The sequence below is a fragment of the Amblyraja radiata genome, chromosome 2, assembly GCF_010909765.2.
Source record: "Amblyraja radiata isolate CabotCenter1 chromosome 2, sAmbRad1.1.pri, whole genome shotgun sequence".
Lineage (NCBI taxonomy): Eukaryota > Metazoa > Chordata > Chondrichthyes > Rajiformes > Rajidae > Amblyraja > Amblyraja radiata.
The window spans coordinates 147,982,028-147,998,167 of NC_045957.1; the positions used below are offsets into that span (position 1 = coordinate 147,982,028).

Consider the following 16,140-nt stretch of genomic DNA (forward strand, 5'->3'; position numbering starts at 1 on the left):
AGCGCCGTCTCAGCCCCGCGCCGGGCCGCCTCACCGGAGCACGGTCTCAGCCCCGCGCCGGGCCGCTGCCACCGGAGCACCGTCCCAGCCCCGCGCCGGGCCGCCTCACCGGAGCACGGTCCCAGCCCCGCGCCGGGCCACCCTCACCGGAGCACGGTCTCAGCCCCGAGTCGTGCCGCTGCCACTGGAGCGCCCGAACGCCGCCACAGCTCGAAGACGGCCAGCCTCGAGTCCTGGCTGGCTCTGCTTCCGGAGTCTCGAGGTCAGTCGCAGGTTGGAGGCCGCCAGCTCCACCATTAGGCCTCAGCGCAGACGGAGGCAGAGAAGGGGGGATACGACAAAAGAGTCGCATTCCCCCGAAGGGAGAGACAGAAAACCATGTTTCAGCCCCCCCCCCCCCCCCCCACATATAACACAACCTAATAACCAAAATTTTTACTAAAACAAGACCAAAAAACAACAACAAAAAGTAAAGACAGATGGATTGCAGGCGAGCCGCAGCCGTTCAACAGCGCCGCCACTTCCGGAACATGAAGAATCATAACCACAGAGACTCGAGGAACGTCTGGCCCATTGCTGCTCAAAGTAACTGAGCATTCAAGGTTGCATTGCGAACCTTGATTCCTTGCTTCGGGAACATACAAAGGGCCTGCTTAAGTGGCAGAAGCAGTGGACCACCTCAAAAAATGCCCACAGTTGGTGGTTCCACATCGACTTCACCAGCCACCGATAACACAAGTCATCTTCAATCCCGAGGCAGTTCTAAGAAGAAGAACACACTGCATGATAGGGCTTTATCAATTTATTGCACTATTGTTAGTTCAATTACTGGTGTTTGAGCTTCTGTTGTCAGGCATTGAGTTCCAAAGGGATAGCCTCAATTCAACGACTGGTGTCGCTGGAACTGATGCAAAAGTGTCTCAAACATAATTAATCAAACATATTTGATTTATAATCTGAAACTTGGGAACTGAATAGTATCAGCAGTATTGTTTGTAATATAATTGGACTGGTTTGAAGTAGTTATTTTTCTCTTTATTTTGTCATTACATTTTCCAGTGTTTTGATTGAAATGATGAGCCACTGCAGTTATCCCACACTGACCTTTCTGTCCTGGGCCTCCTCCATTGTCAGAGTGAGGCCCAGCCCAAATTGGAGGAACAGCATTGCATATTTCGCTTGTGCAGCTTACACCCCCGCGGTATGAATATTGACTTCTCTAACTTCAAGTAGCCCTTGCTTTCCCTCTCCCTCCATCCCCTCCCCATCCCAGTTCTCAGACCAGTCTTACTGTCTCCGACTACACTTTATCTCAGTTTGCTTTGTTGTTACCTTCTCCCAACTAACAATGATCAATTCTACATTTTTCTTGATCTCTATTCCCTGATCTGTTTTCCATCTTATCTATACACTTCCTTATCTATGTACCTCCCACTTCCCTGACATCAGTCTAAAGAAGGGTCTCGACCCGAAACATCACCCATTCCTTCTCTCCAGAGATGCTGCATGTCCTGCTGAGTTGCTCCAGCATTTTGTGTCTGTCTTCACAGTTATCTCACTGGTTTCTGCAGCAGGATACACAGCTACAACTGGCAAAGAACACTAGTTTGAGATCCAAGGTGTTGCTCGCCCCTGCTAACCTTCCTTTTCATCTGTCAAGTAGATACCGTCGTGCTTGACCCAACAAACACGTCATTGATTTTTCAACAAGACATCACGTATTATGTTCAGTTTCAAAAGCAAGTCCATCTTTAAAAATGAAATGACCTGGAAAATTCCTTTGCAACACTTCATAAGAAATTAGCTTCTGCAGTGGGGAATTCGCTTTACCCAGATATGTAATGCTGTGTCTATTTCTGGCTGTCATGAGATTCTACTCCTGATTTTTCAGAAGGATTTTTATCTCCCCCAGATAACATCAATAGTAATACAACACACAAAATGCATCTTCATCTTCATCTTCATCAACCTCACTGATGTGAAAAATGGTACTTCTTGTTTATTAACAAAATGGCAAGATTTTGCCTAATTTTGCCTAATTAGCCATATTTTGCCAAATAACGATATTTAAACGGCTGTTACTTTTAAAGTGGTAGGCATATGGAACAAGCTGCCAGAGGAGGTAGTTAAGACAGATACTATAACAGCATTTAAAAGTGATTTGGACATCTACATGGTTGGGAGAGCTTTAGAGAGAGATGGGCAAAACATGGGCAAATGGGATTAGCGTAAATAGGTGCATCTTGATTGGCATGGATTACATGGGCCAAAGGGCCTGTTTCCCTGCTCTATAGCTCTGTAATTCTATTCCCGAATCACTTTAAACTTTGAAGAAAGTAGAAGTGCTGGAATGCCTTCATGATTACGTCTGTCTGCTGAGACCAGGTCAGTTCATCCAAGATGTTAGAGCTCTGCCATTTGAAGCAGCGACCTCTCTCCAACACTGACCTGACAATGCAAACTGACATGTCATCTTCTAACTTCCCCTTTCTGAAGTCAACAATTAGTTCCTTGGTTTTGTTGACATTGAATTATCATTGCAACACCACTCAACTAGGTGTTCTTTCATTCTCCCGTACGCTGACTCATCACCACCTGTAAGCAGTCCAACAACAGTGGTGTTGTCAACGAATGTATAGATGGCATTGCAGCTAAGCTTAGCCAGGTGAGTGTAAAGACAGAAGAGCAGGTGTCTAATGCCCCTGTCCCACTTAGGAAACCTGAATGGAAACCTCTGGAGACTTTGCGCCCCACCCAAGGTGTCCGTGCGGTTCCCAGAGGTTGCAGGTGGTTGCAGGTAATGGAAGCAGGTAGGGAGACTGACAAAAACCTCCGGGAACCTCCAGGAACCACACGGAAACCTTGGGTGGGGCACAAAGTCTCCAGAGGTTTCCGTTCAGGTTTCCTAAGTGGGACAGGGGCATAAGCATGCAGCCCTGAGGTGTACCTGTGTGGATGGTCAGTGAGGAGGAGATGTAATTATCATCCATATTAATTGAGATCTACTGATGAGGATGTCAAGGATCCAGTTGCAAAGGGAGGTACAGAGATCCAGATTATGGAGCTTGGTGATGTGTTGGGAAGGAAATATTGTGTTGAACTGTGGTTGATGAACAGCAGCCTGACATAGGTATTCCTATCTGCTGTTGACCTGTTGTTGCGATCAGCAAACTGACGTGGATCTTGGTCATTTCTGATGCAGGAGTTGAGTTACACCATAACCAACCTCTCAAAGGCACTTTATGACAGTGGGTGTGAGTGGCTGCCATAATAAATTAATGCCCTTTTGCAATCGGGAAATTTAGACTGCAGCACCGAAAAGTTTAAGTTGTCCTTGGAGACACAAGTTTTTAGTCGTTGGCCAGTTATGACATCTACGCCCGAAAACCTTTGTATGGATTCAACTTGGTGAATGGTGTTCTGATATTGGCCTCCAATTCTGAGATTGACTGTAGCTGTGGAGACTCATGTAGGTGTGTTCTCCCTTTCAAAGAGTGCATAAAAATCACTGAGCTCATGCGGAAGTGATGCATCGTTGCCACTTATGCTACCCGGTTTTGCCTAGTCGAAAGCACTAGTGTAAAAACCTTGCCACAGCTGTTGAGTATCCATCTGTGACTCCAGTTTTGTCTGGACTTGATTCTTCAGCGCTTGCGATGACCTTCAGAGATCATATCTGCATATGACTCTGGTTTGCCAATCCTAAACCCACAAATCTAACCCTCAGCAGATCTGTGGTGCTAACTCTTGCATATGGCAAAGTGATAATGACTAGATATTCGGTCTTATTGATTGGGATCAGAGAATAAATGTATAGGAAGGGTCTGCAGATACTGGTTTACAACATTTACAGAATAAATGTAGTCCAAGACACTAAAGATATTGGTCAGCATGCGCTGTTGCTCATTAATCTGTATGCATCACCACCTGGTGAAGATAAGATATCACCACTGATAGCTAGAATCGCTGTTGATCAGCATGACTATGCAGCACCACTAATCACCCAGTATTATACAAATACCAAGGCACACATGCGACAGATATTGACTTTCAGTAATAAACCTCGACTATCAGAATTTCACAGTGGGAATCAGGGTGCACAAATCATGATTGTTCTGGGGCCACCAGCCTGAATTAGGGATATGCGCTGACAATCTTACACAGTGCCAGCAACACTATAGAATTCTTCTAGCATTATTCCCTTAATCATAATAGCATTGAAATATAGACATAAACCTCCAACAATTTGTTGAGAATGTTATTAACAATTTTGCATCTTGTGGAAATATACTTCTCCCCCTATTGCTCTTACTTTAAAACATCAACTAATCTTTTGTTATCATTTCATTACCTTTTTGTATATCTAACTTATTTTTCAACTTCGCATTAATATCAAATCTTACCTAAAGGGAAATTCAGGCTTGATTTGCTTGTTGTTTTGAAACCTAAACAAATTCAAAGTCATGGTCAAAAATTGTAGTGCACAGTCTCAGCTTGTGCCGTTTCCTGCCAATCCCTGTATGCCATCTTGAATAGCAAAATGCAGAGTCACAAGTGCCTGCCTCTAACTGAAATACTATTGTTGATAATTGGGAAGAAACCATTGTTTCCTATAATATTTTCCCACCTAATCCCCATATTCTCTAATGCCCTTAGCTTCAGGAGATTTATTGAATCCAGCATTAGATATTTTCAATTGTGTTACAATTCCCCATGTAAAGAAGTATTCTCATATTAACTCCAAAATTGGTAATTCCTTACTCTGAATACAGAACTGTTGCTGGCAAATTTTCCAGACAGGGGAAATAGCTTGTCAGTAATTCAATACTTTTCTCTGTTATTTTTGTGATTCATGTGCAAGTTCTCTTAAATCTCTCTGCATGCGAACATTGACTGGGTTTTCACCATTGAAAATGTATTCTGTTTTGCCACAGCCACACATTTGTCCACATTATTCAGGAGGTCAATCTTTTGGCTCCCCCAGGGTTTGCTGCAGGAGGTCCCTGCGCAGAAGAACATCAGCAGGTTGTAAATCTGAAGAGATTTAGGGTTCAGGGGGTAAAGGGATGTGAGAATGGGTTTCAGAGAACAAGAACACTTTCCATGACCCATCACCTCTGTGGCAGGTACATCAATAATGGCCAGCACCCTCACCTTTTCTTCTGTGAGTTAATGGCCATAGGCTTGGCCTCTCCCATTATGCCAATATTGGCCCTGACAATGCACCACCTTTAAAAGGAGAGAAAAGTATATAATGAGGTTGTTACATTGTATTCAGGTGCCGTGTCTGCATTGGCTTAATAGCTGGCAGTAGAGGGACACTGAATATGACCAGGTCAGTCAGAATAGTGGTAAGTATGTGGGACTCTTAGACACCAAATTAATATTGGGCAATAGTTACTACTGATAGAGATTGGTAATGATAATAGGTGAGTTTCATATGAATGGGGATGTTGGAAAACCAAATCCTGTTGGAAGCCCAGATCTGAGTTTTTTGAAGACGTGACCAAAAAGGTAGATGAGGGCAGAGCTATAGTGTGGTATACATGGATTTCAATAAGGCATTCAACAAGGTTCTGCATAGTAGGCTGGTTTGGAAGGTTAGATCGCATGGGATCCAAGGAGAGATAGCTGATAGCAAATTGGCTTCATGGAAAGAAGCAGAGGGTGATGGCGGAAGGTTGCTTCTCGGACTGGATGCCTGTGACGAGTGGTGTGCGTCAGGGATTGGTGCTGGGCCCATTACTGTTTGTCATCTGCATCAATGATTTGGATGAGAACATACAGGGCAAGATTAGCAAGTTTGCTGATAATACAAAAGTGGGTGGTTTTGCAGATCATGAAGATGGATGCGAAAGATTGCAGCAGGATCTGGATCGATTGGCCAGGTGGGCTGAAGAATGGTTGATGGAATTTAATACAGAGAAATGTGAGGTGTTGCATTTTGGGATGTCTAACAAGGTCAGGACCTACACAGTGAATGGTTGGCCTCTGGGTAGTGTTGTAGAGCAGATGGATCTAAGAGTGGTTCCTTGAAGGAGGAGTCACTAGTAGAAAAGGTGGTCAAAATGCTTTTGGCCCATTGGCCTTCATCAGTCAGATGTTTAGCAGTTGGGAGGTCATGTTGCAGTTGTATAAGACGTTATAGGGTATTGTGTTCAGTTCTGGGCACCATGTTATAGGAAAGATATTGTCAAGCTTGAAGGGGTTCAGTGAGAATTTACGAGGATGTTGCCAGGACTAGAGGGTCTGAGCTATAGGGAGATGTTGAGTAGGCTGGGTCTCTATTCCTTGGTGTGCAGGAGGATAAGGGGTGATCTTATAGAGGTGTATAAGATCATGAGAGGGATAAGACCATGAGATGCACAGAATCTCTTGCCTAGAGTAACGGAATCGAGGACCAGAGGACATAGGACATTCATGCCTACTATGTTCTGTTGTGCTAAAGCAAAGAAATAATTTCATTGTCCTATCAGGGACACATTACAATAAACTCTCTTGAATCTTGAATCTAGGTTCAAGGTGAAGGGGAAAAGATTCAATAGGAATCTGAGGGGTAGCTTTTTCACACAAAGGGTGGTGGGTGTATGGAACAAGCTGCCAGAGGAGGTAGTTGAGGCTGGGACTATCCCAATGTTTAAGGAAAAGTTAGACAGGTACATGGATAGGACAGGTTTGGAGGGATATGGACCAAATGCAGGAACAAGACTTCTTTTTTTCTATTATATTCAATGGCTACTAGGAAATTTCTCCAGCCCTCATCAACCTTCGACTGGCCTCTACCCTCACCCCACCAATCCTCTTCTGCCCCATTCTACCTTCACCTTAGTATTCCAGTTGTTTCTTCTTATCTCCAATCTCCTTCTAGTACCATTCCTAATTTTACTGTGAATCCTATAACCAATAATCTCCCTTACCCCACTCAATACTCCACTAATTTATTCTTCCATTCCACACATCTTCTCGACCATGATATTCTTCCTCTCACCCAGTTATCCCCTGTTGGAGCTCCCTCTCCACTCCAGGTCTTCTAATTATCAACCTCTCTTATCACCAAACGTGGTCTTCTCCCCACCTCTGATTTCCTGCCTAAATAATGAGCCTACCTCCACACAGCTGGCCACGAGTAACCTAGGATGTTGTGGGAAGCAAAAAAATCGCTGAGGTCCTGGCAGATATTTCTGTATCTCCAACCATTGCCACAGGTGAGGTAGCGGAACACTGGAGAATGGCGGATTTTGTCCTTTTATTTAACATGGGCTACAAGGACAGGCCAGGGAACGGCAGGCCGCTGAGCTTAACATTAGTGGCTAGAAAGCTACCATTAAGAGATTCTGAGAGACAGCATTTATTGGCACTTGGAAATGCAAGGAATGTTTAGGGATACTCAGCATGGTTTTGCGCAGGGGGAATCATGTCTCACAAATTTGATTGAATTTTTAATGATTGATGAGGACAAGGTCGGAGATGTTGTCTACATGGACCTTAGCAAGACTTTTGACAAGGTTCCTCATGGTAGGCTGGTCCTGAAGGTTAGAACTTATGGGATCCAGTGTGAGCTCACCAATTGGATACAAAATTAGCTTGTTGATAAGAGGCAGAAGGTGGTAGTGAAAGCATGTTGAGATTGGACAGGCTTGGACTGCTTTCCCTGAAATGAAGGAGGTCTTATAAAAAAAATCTTATAAAATAATGATGGGTGTAGATAGGGTTGATAGTCACAATTTTTTTCTCAGGGTAGGGAGTCTGAACCTATGGTGGCGCTGGGAATGGCTGCAGCTCGCCTGCAGTCCATTTGTTTTTACTTTTTTGTGTTGTTTTTTTTCGTTTTGTCTAGTTGTGTTTTTGGTTTTTAGGTTATGTTTATGTGGTGGGGGGGGGGGGTGGGGGGTTGAAACGGGGTTTGCTGTCTCTCCCTTGGGGGGAATACGACTTTTTCGTCGTATCCCCCCTCTCTGCCTCCGTCTGCGCTGAGGCCTAATGGCGGAGCTGGCGACCTCGGGACTCCGGAGGCAGCCTGTCAGGACTCGCCCTGGGTTCGCTCCCGTGAGGGCGGCCCAGCTCGGGGCTGGAACTGCGCTCCCGTGAGGACGGCCTGGCGAGGGGCCGAGACTCTCCTGTGAGGGGCTGTGGCGCTCCCGTTGGAATGGCCCAGCCCGAGGGTGGAACGGCACTCCCGTCGGAGTGGCCCAGCCCGAGGGAGGAACGGCACTCCCATCAGAGTGGCCCAGCCTGAGGGAGGAACGGCACTCCCGTCGGAGTGGCCCAGCCCGAGGGTGGAACGGCACTCCCGTCGGAGTGTCCCAGCCCGAGGGAGGAACGGCACTCCCGTCGGAGTGGCCCAGCCCGAGGGTGGAACGGCACTCACGTGAGGGCGATCCGGCTCGGGGCTGGAACGGTGCTCCGGTGGCTGCGTCCGCTGGACTTGAGGGCAGCAGCTTCGACCACCCCGGGCCGCGGTGTTTGAGCCGGCCCGTTGCGGGGTTCGGTGAGCCGCGGGACTGTTTGTACCATCGCCCGGTGGGGAATCGCCTCAGCGCAGATGGAGAAGAGGAGGGAAGAGACTGCAGCCCTAAGATTTTTGCCTCCACCACAGTGAGGAGGTGCTTGGAGGACTCACTGTGGTGGATGTTAATTTGTGTTTATTGTTGTTATTATTGTATGTATGACTGCAGGCACGAAATTTCATTCAGACCGTAAGGTCTGAATGACAATAAAGGCATTCAATTCAATTCAATTCAATGTCTGAGGCGAGGAAATATTTCCAGAGGATCTATGAGGTAGGTTTTAACACAATACGTGGTGGGTATGTGGAACAAGCCATCAGAGCAGGTCGGAGAGGCAGATAAATTACAATATTAAAGAAGTCATTTGGACAGGCACATGGATAGGAAAGGTTTAGAGGCCTAGGAGTCAACTCAAGCAAATTGGATTATCTCATATGGGCATTTTGGTTACCATTGACTTAATGGCATATTTCCATGTGTAACTCGATGAGTACATGAATTTGTAATATTCCCATCATTATTTTGGATCGGTGCCCTCTCCCATGTAACCTGTGCAGGAGTTAACGAGTGATACAGTGTGGAAACAGGCCCATCGGCCGACAATGTCCCAGCTACCCTGGTCCAACATGCCTTTGTTTGGTCCATAACCCTCCAAACCTGTCCTATCCATGTACCTGTCCAACTGCTTCTTAAACGATGGAATAGTCCCAGCCTCAACTACCTCCTCTGGCAGCTTGTTCCATACATCCACCACCCTCTGTGTGAAAAGGTTACCCCTCGGATTCCTATGAAATCTTTTCCCCTTCACCTTGAACCTATGTCCTCTGGTCCTCGATTCCCTTCCTCTGGGTAAAAGACTGTGCATCTACCCGATCTATTCCTCTCATGATTTTATATGCCTCTATAAGATATCCCCTCATCCTCCTACGCTCCATGGAATAGAGACCCAGCCTACTCAACCTCTCCCTAAGGCTCACACCCTCTATTCCTGGCAACATCCTCGTAAATGTGCATGCAAGGTCCAATTCTGCTAGTGTGCAGAGAATTTTGAGTCTCATTAATGCTGGAATATCAGTTTCCCCAGTGGCTATTCCCACCACTTGAACACCTGCAATGAGGAATTTCTAGCCGAGACCTTTTAGATGAGAAACATCCAATCCATACAAGCCTGGTGAAAAGTTTAGTTTTGAATTATGTTCCGTTTCATTTTAATTCACCAACAGAATTTGTAGATCCTCTGCCTCAGCAGAATATATCTCCTAACAGCCTTTGTATTTGCAGTTTGCAGAGACCTCTTCCACACCTGGTAACATCCAGCAGCAGATCAGATGATTTCCTCGCAAGCTTCCGTCCATATCATGGGCGAGATGCAATCCGGACATTGTCTTCTCTGCCTTCGATAGGATTGAATTCGCCAACAGCAGCTACAGCTGCGGCTTTCTACCATCCTGCCATCCTTTCGCATCCACCTTATCAACATCCACCGTACAGGTGAATATCTTACGATCAACATAATGAATATACTGTCAGTGTTACTCCTGGTCAGAATTGGGGTGATCAGGTAAACCCTATCATTCAGCCACTATAAACGGCAAAGATTCATGTTCATAATTTGTATGCAATTGGTCTTTCCTGCATTTTTCTGTGGAAATTTCATATTTTTATGAAGATGATGTAAGCTATGCTGCAAGCACAATTTAAACAAATTTTGTCTTGAAAATAAATTGACATTGTTTACTGCCTGTCAGCTGTCCGCTCAAAACCCAGACATATGCCACGCCTTGGCCTGACTTTCATTGCCTGACTTTATTAGCAAAAGATATCCAGATAAACTTGTCAATTTTGTACTTGTAACTTAACTGAATTTAGTTGTCAAATAAATGAGCTAGGTTTTTCTTGTACGTATTTAATACTTGAGCATTTAAACTATTTAATTGAAGCATCCCAGGAGAGAAGGAATGGGTGACGTTTTGGGTCAAGACCCTTCACTCTAAAGAAGGATCTCGACCCAAAACACTACCCATTCCTTCTCTCCAGAGATGCTGCCTGTCCTGCTGAGTTACTCCAGCTTTTTGTGTCTATTTTCGGTTTACACCAGTATCTGCAGTTCCTTCCTGCAGACTCATTGAAGCATCCTATGGTATTAGCATCCTGAGGCTATTAGGTTAAGATTTGGAAATATCCTTCAGCTTGCATGTTTTACTCAGTTCAGTTCAGTTTAGTTCATTGTCACGTGTACTGAGGTACAGTGAAAAGCTTTTGTGGCATGCTAACCAGCTAGCGGAAAGACGATACATGATTACAATCGAGACATTCAGTGTCCAGAAACATGTCAAGGGAGTAACGTTTAGTGCAAGGTGAAGTTAGGAAAGTCCAATCAAAGAAAGTACGAGGAGTTCCTGATTAGATAGACAGTAGTTCGGGACTGCTCTCTTGTTGTGGTAAGATAGTTCAGTTCTCTAAGAATGGTCTCCAAATTGGTACACGCTGAATTGCCCAGTGATCAAGCACATTAATAAAAAGAATAGTTACTCAGAATGGATGCTTGTAACAATTGCGAACAGTTGAAGTAATCTTTGTGTGCTTCACTTGCAGAATTGATGACCCATATTTCCTGTCGCTTCGTGCACCATTTTTCCACATCCCACAGCCTGGTACCATTCCATCCATCCAAGCTTCCAACATGCAACTCTCTCTCACTGGTATGCGACCACCATCAGATGTAGCCCATTCATCACTCTCTGGCACACACACAGATCATTTGTCGCTTCATGCAGCAAGAAGGTCAGTACTGAACAAAGCATTCATGCATTTTGTAATTATAACAATCTACATGTTTTTTTCCCCCACGTAGTCTATTTATTTTGTTTAAGAAGGAACTGCAGATGCTGGAAAATCGAAGGTACACAAAAATGCTGGAGAAACTCAGCGGGTGCAGCAGTATCTATGGAGCGAAGGAAATAGGCAACGTTTCGGGCCGAAACCCTTCTTCAGACTATTTATTTGACTTTATCTTCAGAATAAAATTCGCGGCGACCATAATGAGGCCGCGACTAGTTCCCAGAATGCGAGAACTCCTCGAGACCATGAAGGCGACTCCCGGGCAACTACTCGCGAATATGAGACAACTGCATTGTCTCCTGCAGTCGCCTAAAAGGTCGCCTAAGTGGGACAGGCCCATAAGGAAGTCATGATGCACTTGTATAGGACTTTGGTTAGAGTTTTACATGACTTTGGTTATCACCAACTAGAGAGTGATCCTGACCTACCATCAACCTCATTAGAGACGCTCGGACAATCTTTAATTGGCCTTTACTGGACTTTTCTTGCACTAAACGTTATTCCCTTTATCCTACATCTGTACACTGTGGGCGGCTTGATTGTAATCATAAATAGTCTTTCCATTGACTGGATAGCAGGCAACAAAAAAGTTTTTCATGGTACCTCAGTACATAGACAGTAAACAAAACTAAAAAAAATATAAGTAGGGCACATTTGTAGTATTGCATGTAGCCCAATTATGGAAGAATGTGGAGGCTCTGGACAAAGTCATTGTTAATTCCGTGCTCTTTAATATTCTACCATGGGGGACTTTTATCAAATACCTTAATATAATCCACGTAGATCACATTCACCACCCTACCCTCTTAGTTCATCTTTGTCACCTTCTCAAAAAACTTGATGTGTTAATAAGATATGGCCTGCCATGTACAAAGCCATGCTGACTTCCCTAACTAATCCATTCTCTTCCAAATTGAAGTAAATCTTATCCCAAAGAATCCTCTTCAACAGCTTCCCTCCCACTAATGTGAGGTTCACAAGGCTATTCCTGGATTGTGGACCGTGGATTTTCTCTACTCCCCTTCTTAAACAAAAGAACCACATTAGCTACTCTCCAGTCATCTGGGACATTGCCTGTGGCTGGAGAAGATGCAAACTTTGTCAAGGCTCTTGCAATCTCCTCTGTTGCCTCTCTTAATAACATGGAATAGATGAAAAGAAAACAGAAGTGATAGTGTTTGATCCCAATGGCTCCCGTAAACCTCCCCCTGTTGACTTGGGTCCCCTGGCACTGTATGTGAAGCCAATAGTTTTAAATTTGGGTTTTAAGATGGACAGTGATTTTAAATTAGATCGTCAAATAGGCGCGGTAGTTAAGTCCAGCTTCTTTCATTTAAGGCAGCTGGCAAAGGTGAAGCCCATTCTTGAGCAGCAGCATTTTGAAACAGTAATCCATGCCTTTATCATGTCTCGGCTGGATTACTGTAACGCACTTTATTTTGGAGTTAGCCAATCTTCCCTGGCTCGTCTCCAGTTGGTTCAGAATGCTGCTGCTCGCCTTCTAACTGGAACACATAAGAGGGAGCACATAATGCCTATTCTGGCCTCCCTCCACTGGCTGCCGGTGTACTTTCGAGTTCATTTTAAGATTCTTTTATTTGTTTTAAAATCTTTAAATGGTCTCGCCCCGCCTTACCTCTCTGAGCTGCTTCATCCATACGCTCCTGCTCGGTGCCTCAGGTCAGCTGATCAGCTGCTTCTGGAGGTACCGAGGTCTAAGCGGAAGCTCAGAGGGGATAGAGCCTTCTCTGTTGCTGCTCCGGCACTCTGGAACACTCTGCCGTTGCGCATTAGACAGGCCCCCTCACTGTCCATTTTCAAAACTAGTCTTAAAACCCTTTTCTATTCCTTGGCCCCTGCATGAGACTTTGCTCCTGTTTTAGTGTTTCTATTGTTTTTTTATTGTTTTTACTGTCTTTTAATGTTTTTATTGTTTTGTTTTATGTTTATGATTAGTCATGTACAGCACTTTGTTGCAACAGTGGTTGTTTTTAAAGTGCTCTATAAATAAAGTTCAGTTCAGTCCATCAGGCCCTGGGGACTTATCCATCCTAACGATCATATTCATAAAGAACCCCAACACCTCTTCCTTCTTAATCTCAAACTGCCCTTGCATATTAGTATTCTCCACACTGATCTCACCGCCCTCCATGCCCTTCTCCTTGGTGAAATATTATTTTCCCCAGAAATATTATGGATATTTCCCCTTTGGGGGACTTACATGCTTGTATATCTATGAGATAGAATTTCATAGAAACATAGAAACATAGAAAATAGGTGCAGGAGTAGGCCATTCGGCCCTTCGAGCCTGCACCACCATTCAATATGATCATGGCTGATCATCCAACTCGGTATCCTGTACCTGCCTTCTCTCCATACCCCCTGATCCCTTTAGCCACAAGGGCCACATCTAACTCCCTCTTAAATATAGCCAATAAACTGGCCTCAACTACCTTCTTTGGCAGAGAATTCCACAGATTCACCACTCTCTGTGTAAAAAATGACTTTCTCATCTCGGTCCTAAAAGACTTCCCTCTTATCCATCCTGGGGGGTGGGGAGAAGAAAGGAAAAAGGAAGAGGAGGAGCCCGAGGGCTGTGGGAGAGCTGAGAAGGGGAGGAGACAGCAAGGGCTACCGGAAATTGGAGAAGTCAATGTTTATGCCGCTAGGGTGCAGACTGCCCAAGCGGAATATGAGGTGCTGCTCCTCCAATTTCTGGTGGTGCTCACTCTGGCCATGGAGGAGGCCCAGGACGGAGAGGTCGGATTCGGAATGGGAGGGGGAGTTGAAGTGCTGAGCCACCGTGAGACCAGGGTTAATACGGACCGAGCGGAGGTGTTCGGCGAAACGATCGCCAAGCCTACACTTGGTCACACTGATGTAGATCAGCTGACATCTAGAGCAGCGGATGCAATAGATGAGGTTGGAGGAGATGCAGGTGAACCTCTGTTGCACCTGGAACGACTGCTTGGGTCCTTGAATGGAGTCGAGGGGGGAGGTAAAGCGACAAGTGTAGCATCTCTTGCGGTTGCAAGGCAAAGTGCCCGGGGAGGGGGTGGTGCGGGAGGGAAGGGAAGAATTGACAAGGGAGTTATGGAGGGAGCAGTCTTTGCGGAATGCAGACATGGGGGGAGATGGGAAGATGTGGTGAGTGGTGGGGTCACGTTGGAGGTAGTGAAAATGACGGAGAACTATTTGTTGTATGTGACGGCTAGTGGGGTGGAAGGCGAGGACTAGGGGGACTCTGCCCTTGTTGCGAGTGGGGGAATGGGGAGAGAGAGCGCAGTGTTACGGGGTATGGAAGAGACCCTGGTGCGAACCTCATCTATGGTGGAGGAGGGGAACCCCCGTACCCTGAAAAATGAGGACATTTCAGATGCCTTGGTGTGGAACACATCATCCTCAGAGCAGATGTGGCGTAGACGGAGGAATTGGGAGTAGGGGATGGAGTCCTTACAGGAAGCAGTGTGGGAAGAAGTGTAGTCCAGATAGCCATGGGAGTCAGTGGGTTTGTAATGGATGTCGGTCAGATGTCTATCACCTACGATGGAGATAGTGAGGTCAAGAAATGGTAGGGAAGTGTTGGAAATGGTCCAGGTGTATTTGAGTGCCGGATGGAAGTTAGTGGTGAAGCGGATGAAGTCAGTCAGTTGTGTGTGGGTGCAGGAGGTGGCTCCAAAGCCATCGTCGATGTAGCTGAGGTAGAGGTCGGGGATGGGGCCCTGGTACACCTCGAACAAGGATTGTTCGACGTACCCGACAAATAGTTATATGGATGGGAAAGGAATGGAGGGTTATGGTCTGAGCGCAGGTATATGGGACTAGGGGAGATTATGTGTTCGGCACGGACTAGAGGGGTCGAGATGGCCTGTTTCCGTGCTGTAATTGTTATATGGTTATATATGGTTAAAGAGGCAGGCATAGCTGGGGCCCATGCGTGTGCCCATAGCTACGCCTTGTGTTTGGAGGAAATGGGAGGAGTCAAACGTGAAGTTATTGAGGGTAAGGACCAGCTCCGCTAGGCGGAGGAGAGTGTCAGTGGATGGGTATAGGTTGCTTCTCTGGTCGAGGAAGAACCGGAGGGCTTTGAGACCATCCTGGTGGGGGATGGAGGTGTAGAGTGACTGGACGTCCATGGTGAAGATGAGGGGATGGGGGCCTAGAGAATGGAATGCGCGGAGACGACGGAGAGTGTCTGAGGTGTCTAGAACATAGGTAGGGAGGGATTTAACCAAGGGGGATAGGATGGAGTCAAGGTATGTGGAAATGAGTTTGGTGGGGCACGAACACGCAGAGACAATGGGTCTACCGGGACAGTCAGGTTTGTGGATTTTGGGGAGAAGGTAAAATCGGGCCGTGCGGGGCTGGGGAACGATGAGGTTGGAGGCTCGGTCGGGCAGGGCGTGGGATTTGATGAAGTCAGTGATGGTGCTAGAGATAGTGGCCTGGTGCTCGTCTGTGGGGTCATGGCCCAGGGATAAATAGGAGGAGGTGTCTGAGAGTTGGCGCGTGGCCTCAGCTTTGTAGAGATCGACGTGCCAGACTACCACGGCACCTCCCTTGTCGGCGGGTTTGATAACCCAGTCTGGGTTGTTGCGGAGTGAGTTGATGGCAGTACGTTCAAGTAGAAGAGCTCCAAGTTGTGGTGGGCGCGGAACTCAAGTAGAACACAAATGGGTCACTACTCCACTGGTAGATCCTCTTCCCACTGGCTTTCTTAAAGTTAATTTTTTGTCATTTCTAAAAGACGACAACCTAATCCTCAAGTTTTAACTTTCGTAGCAGTCTTATG

The 16,140-nt window shown here is 46.0% G+C and overlaps 1 protein-coding gene across 2 annotated transcripts in view; it reads left to right on the forward strand.

The window, feature by feature from the left end:
- LOC116970348 (genetic suppressor element 1-like) overlaps positions 1-16,140 on the forward strand; it is a 170,355-nt gene that overhangs the window by 96,887 nt on the left and 57,328 nt on the right. For both annotated transcript variants that reach the window (XM_033017021.1, XM_033017016.1), the window contains exons 5-6: positions 9,789-9,998; positions 11,103-11,291. In XM_033017021.1, coding sequence (XP_032872912.1) covers positions 9,789-9,998; positions 11,103-11,291 — 399 coding nt within the window. The remainder of the gene's footprint in view (positions 1-9,788; positions 9,999-11,102; positions 11,292-16,140) is intronic.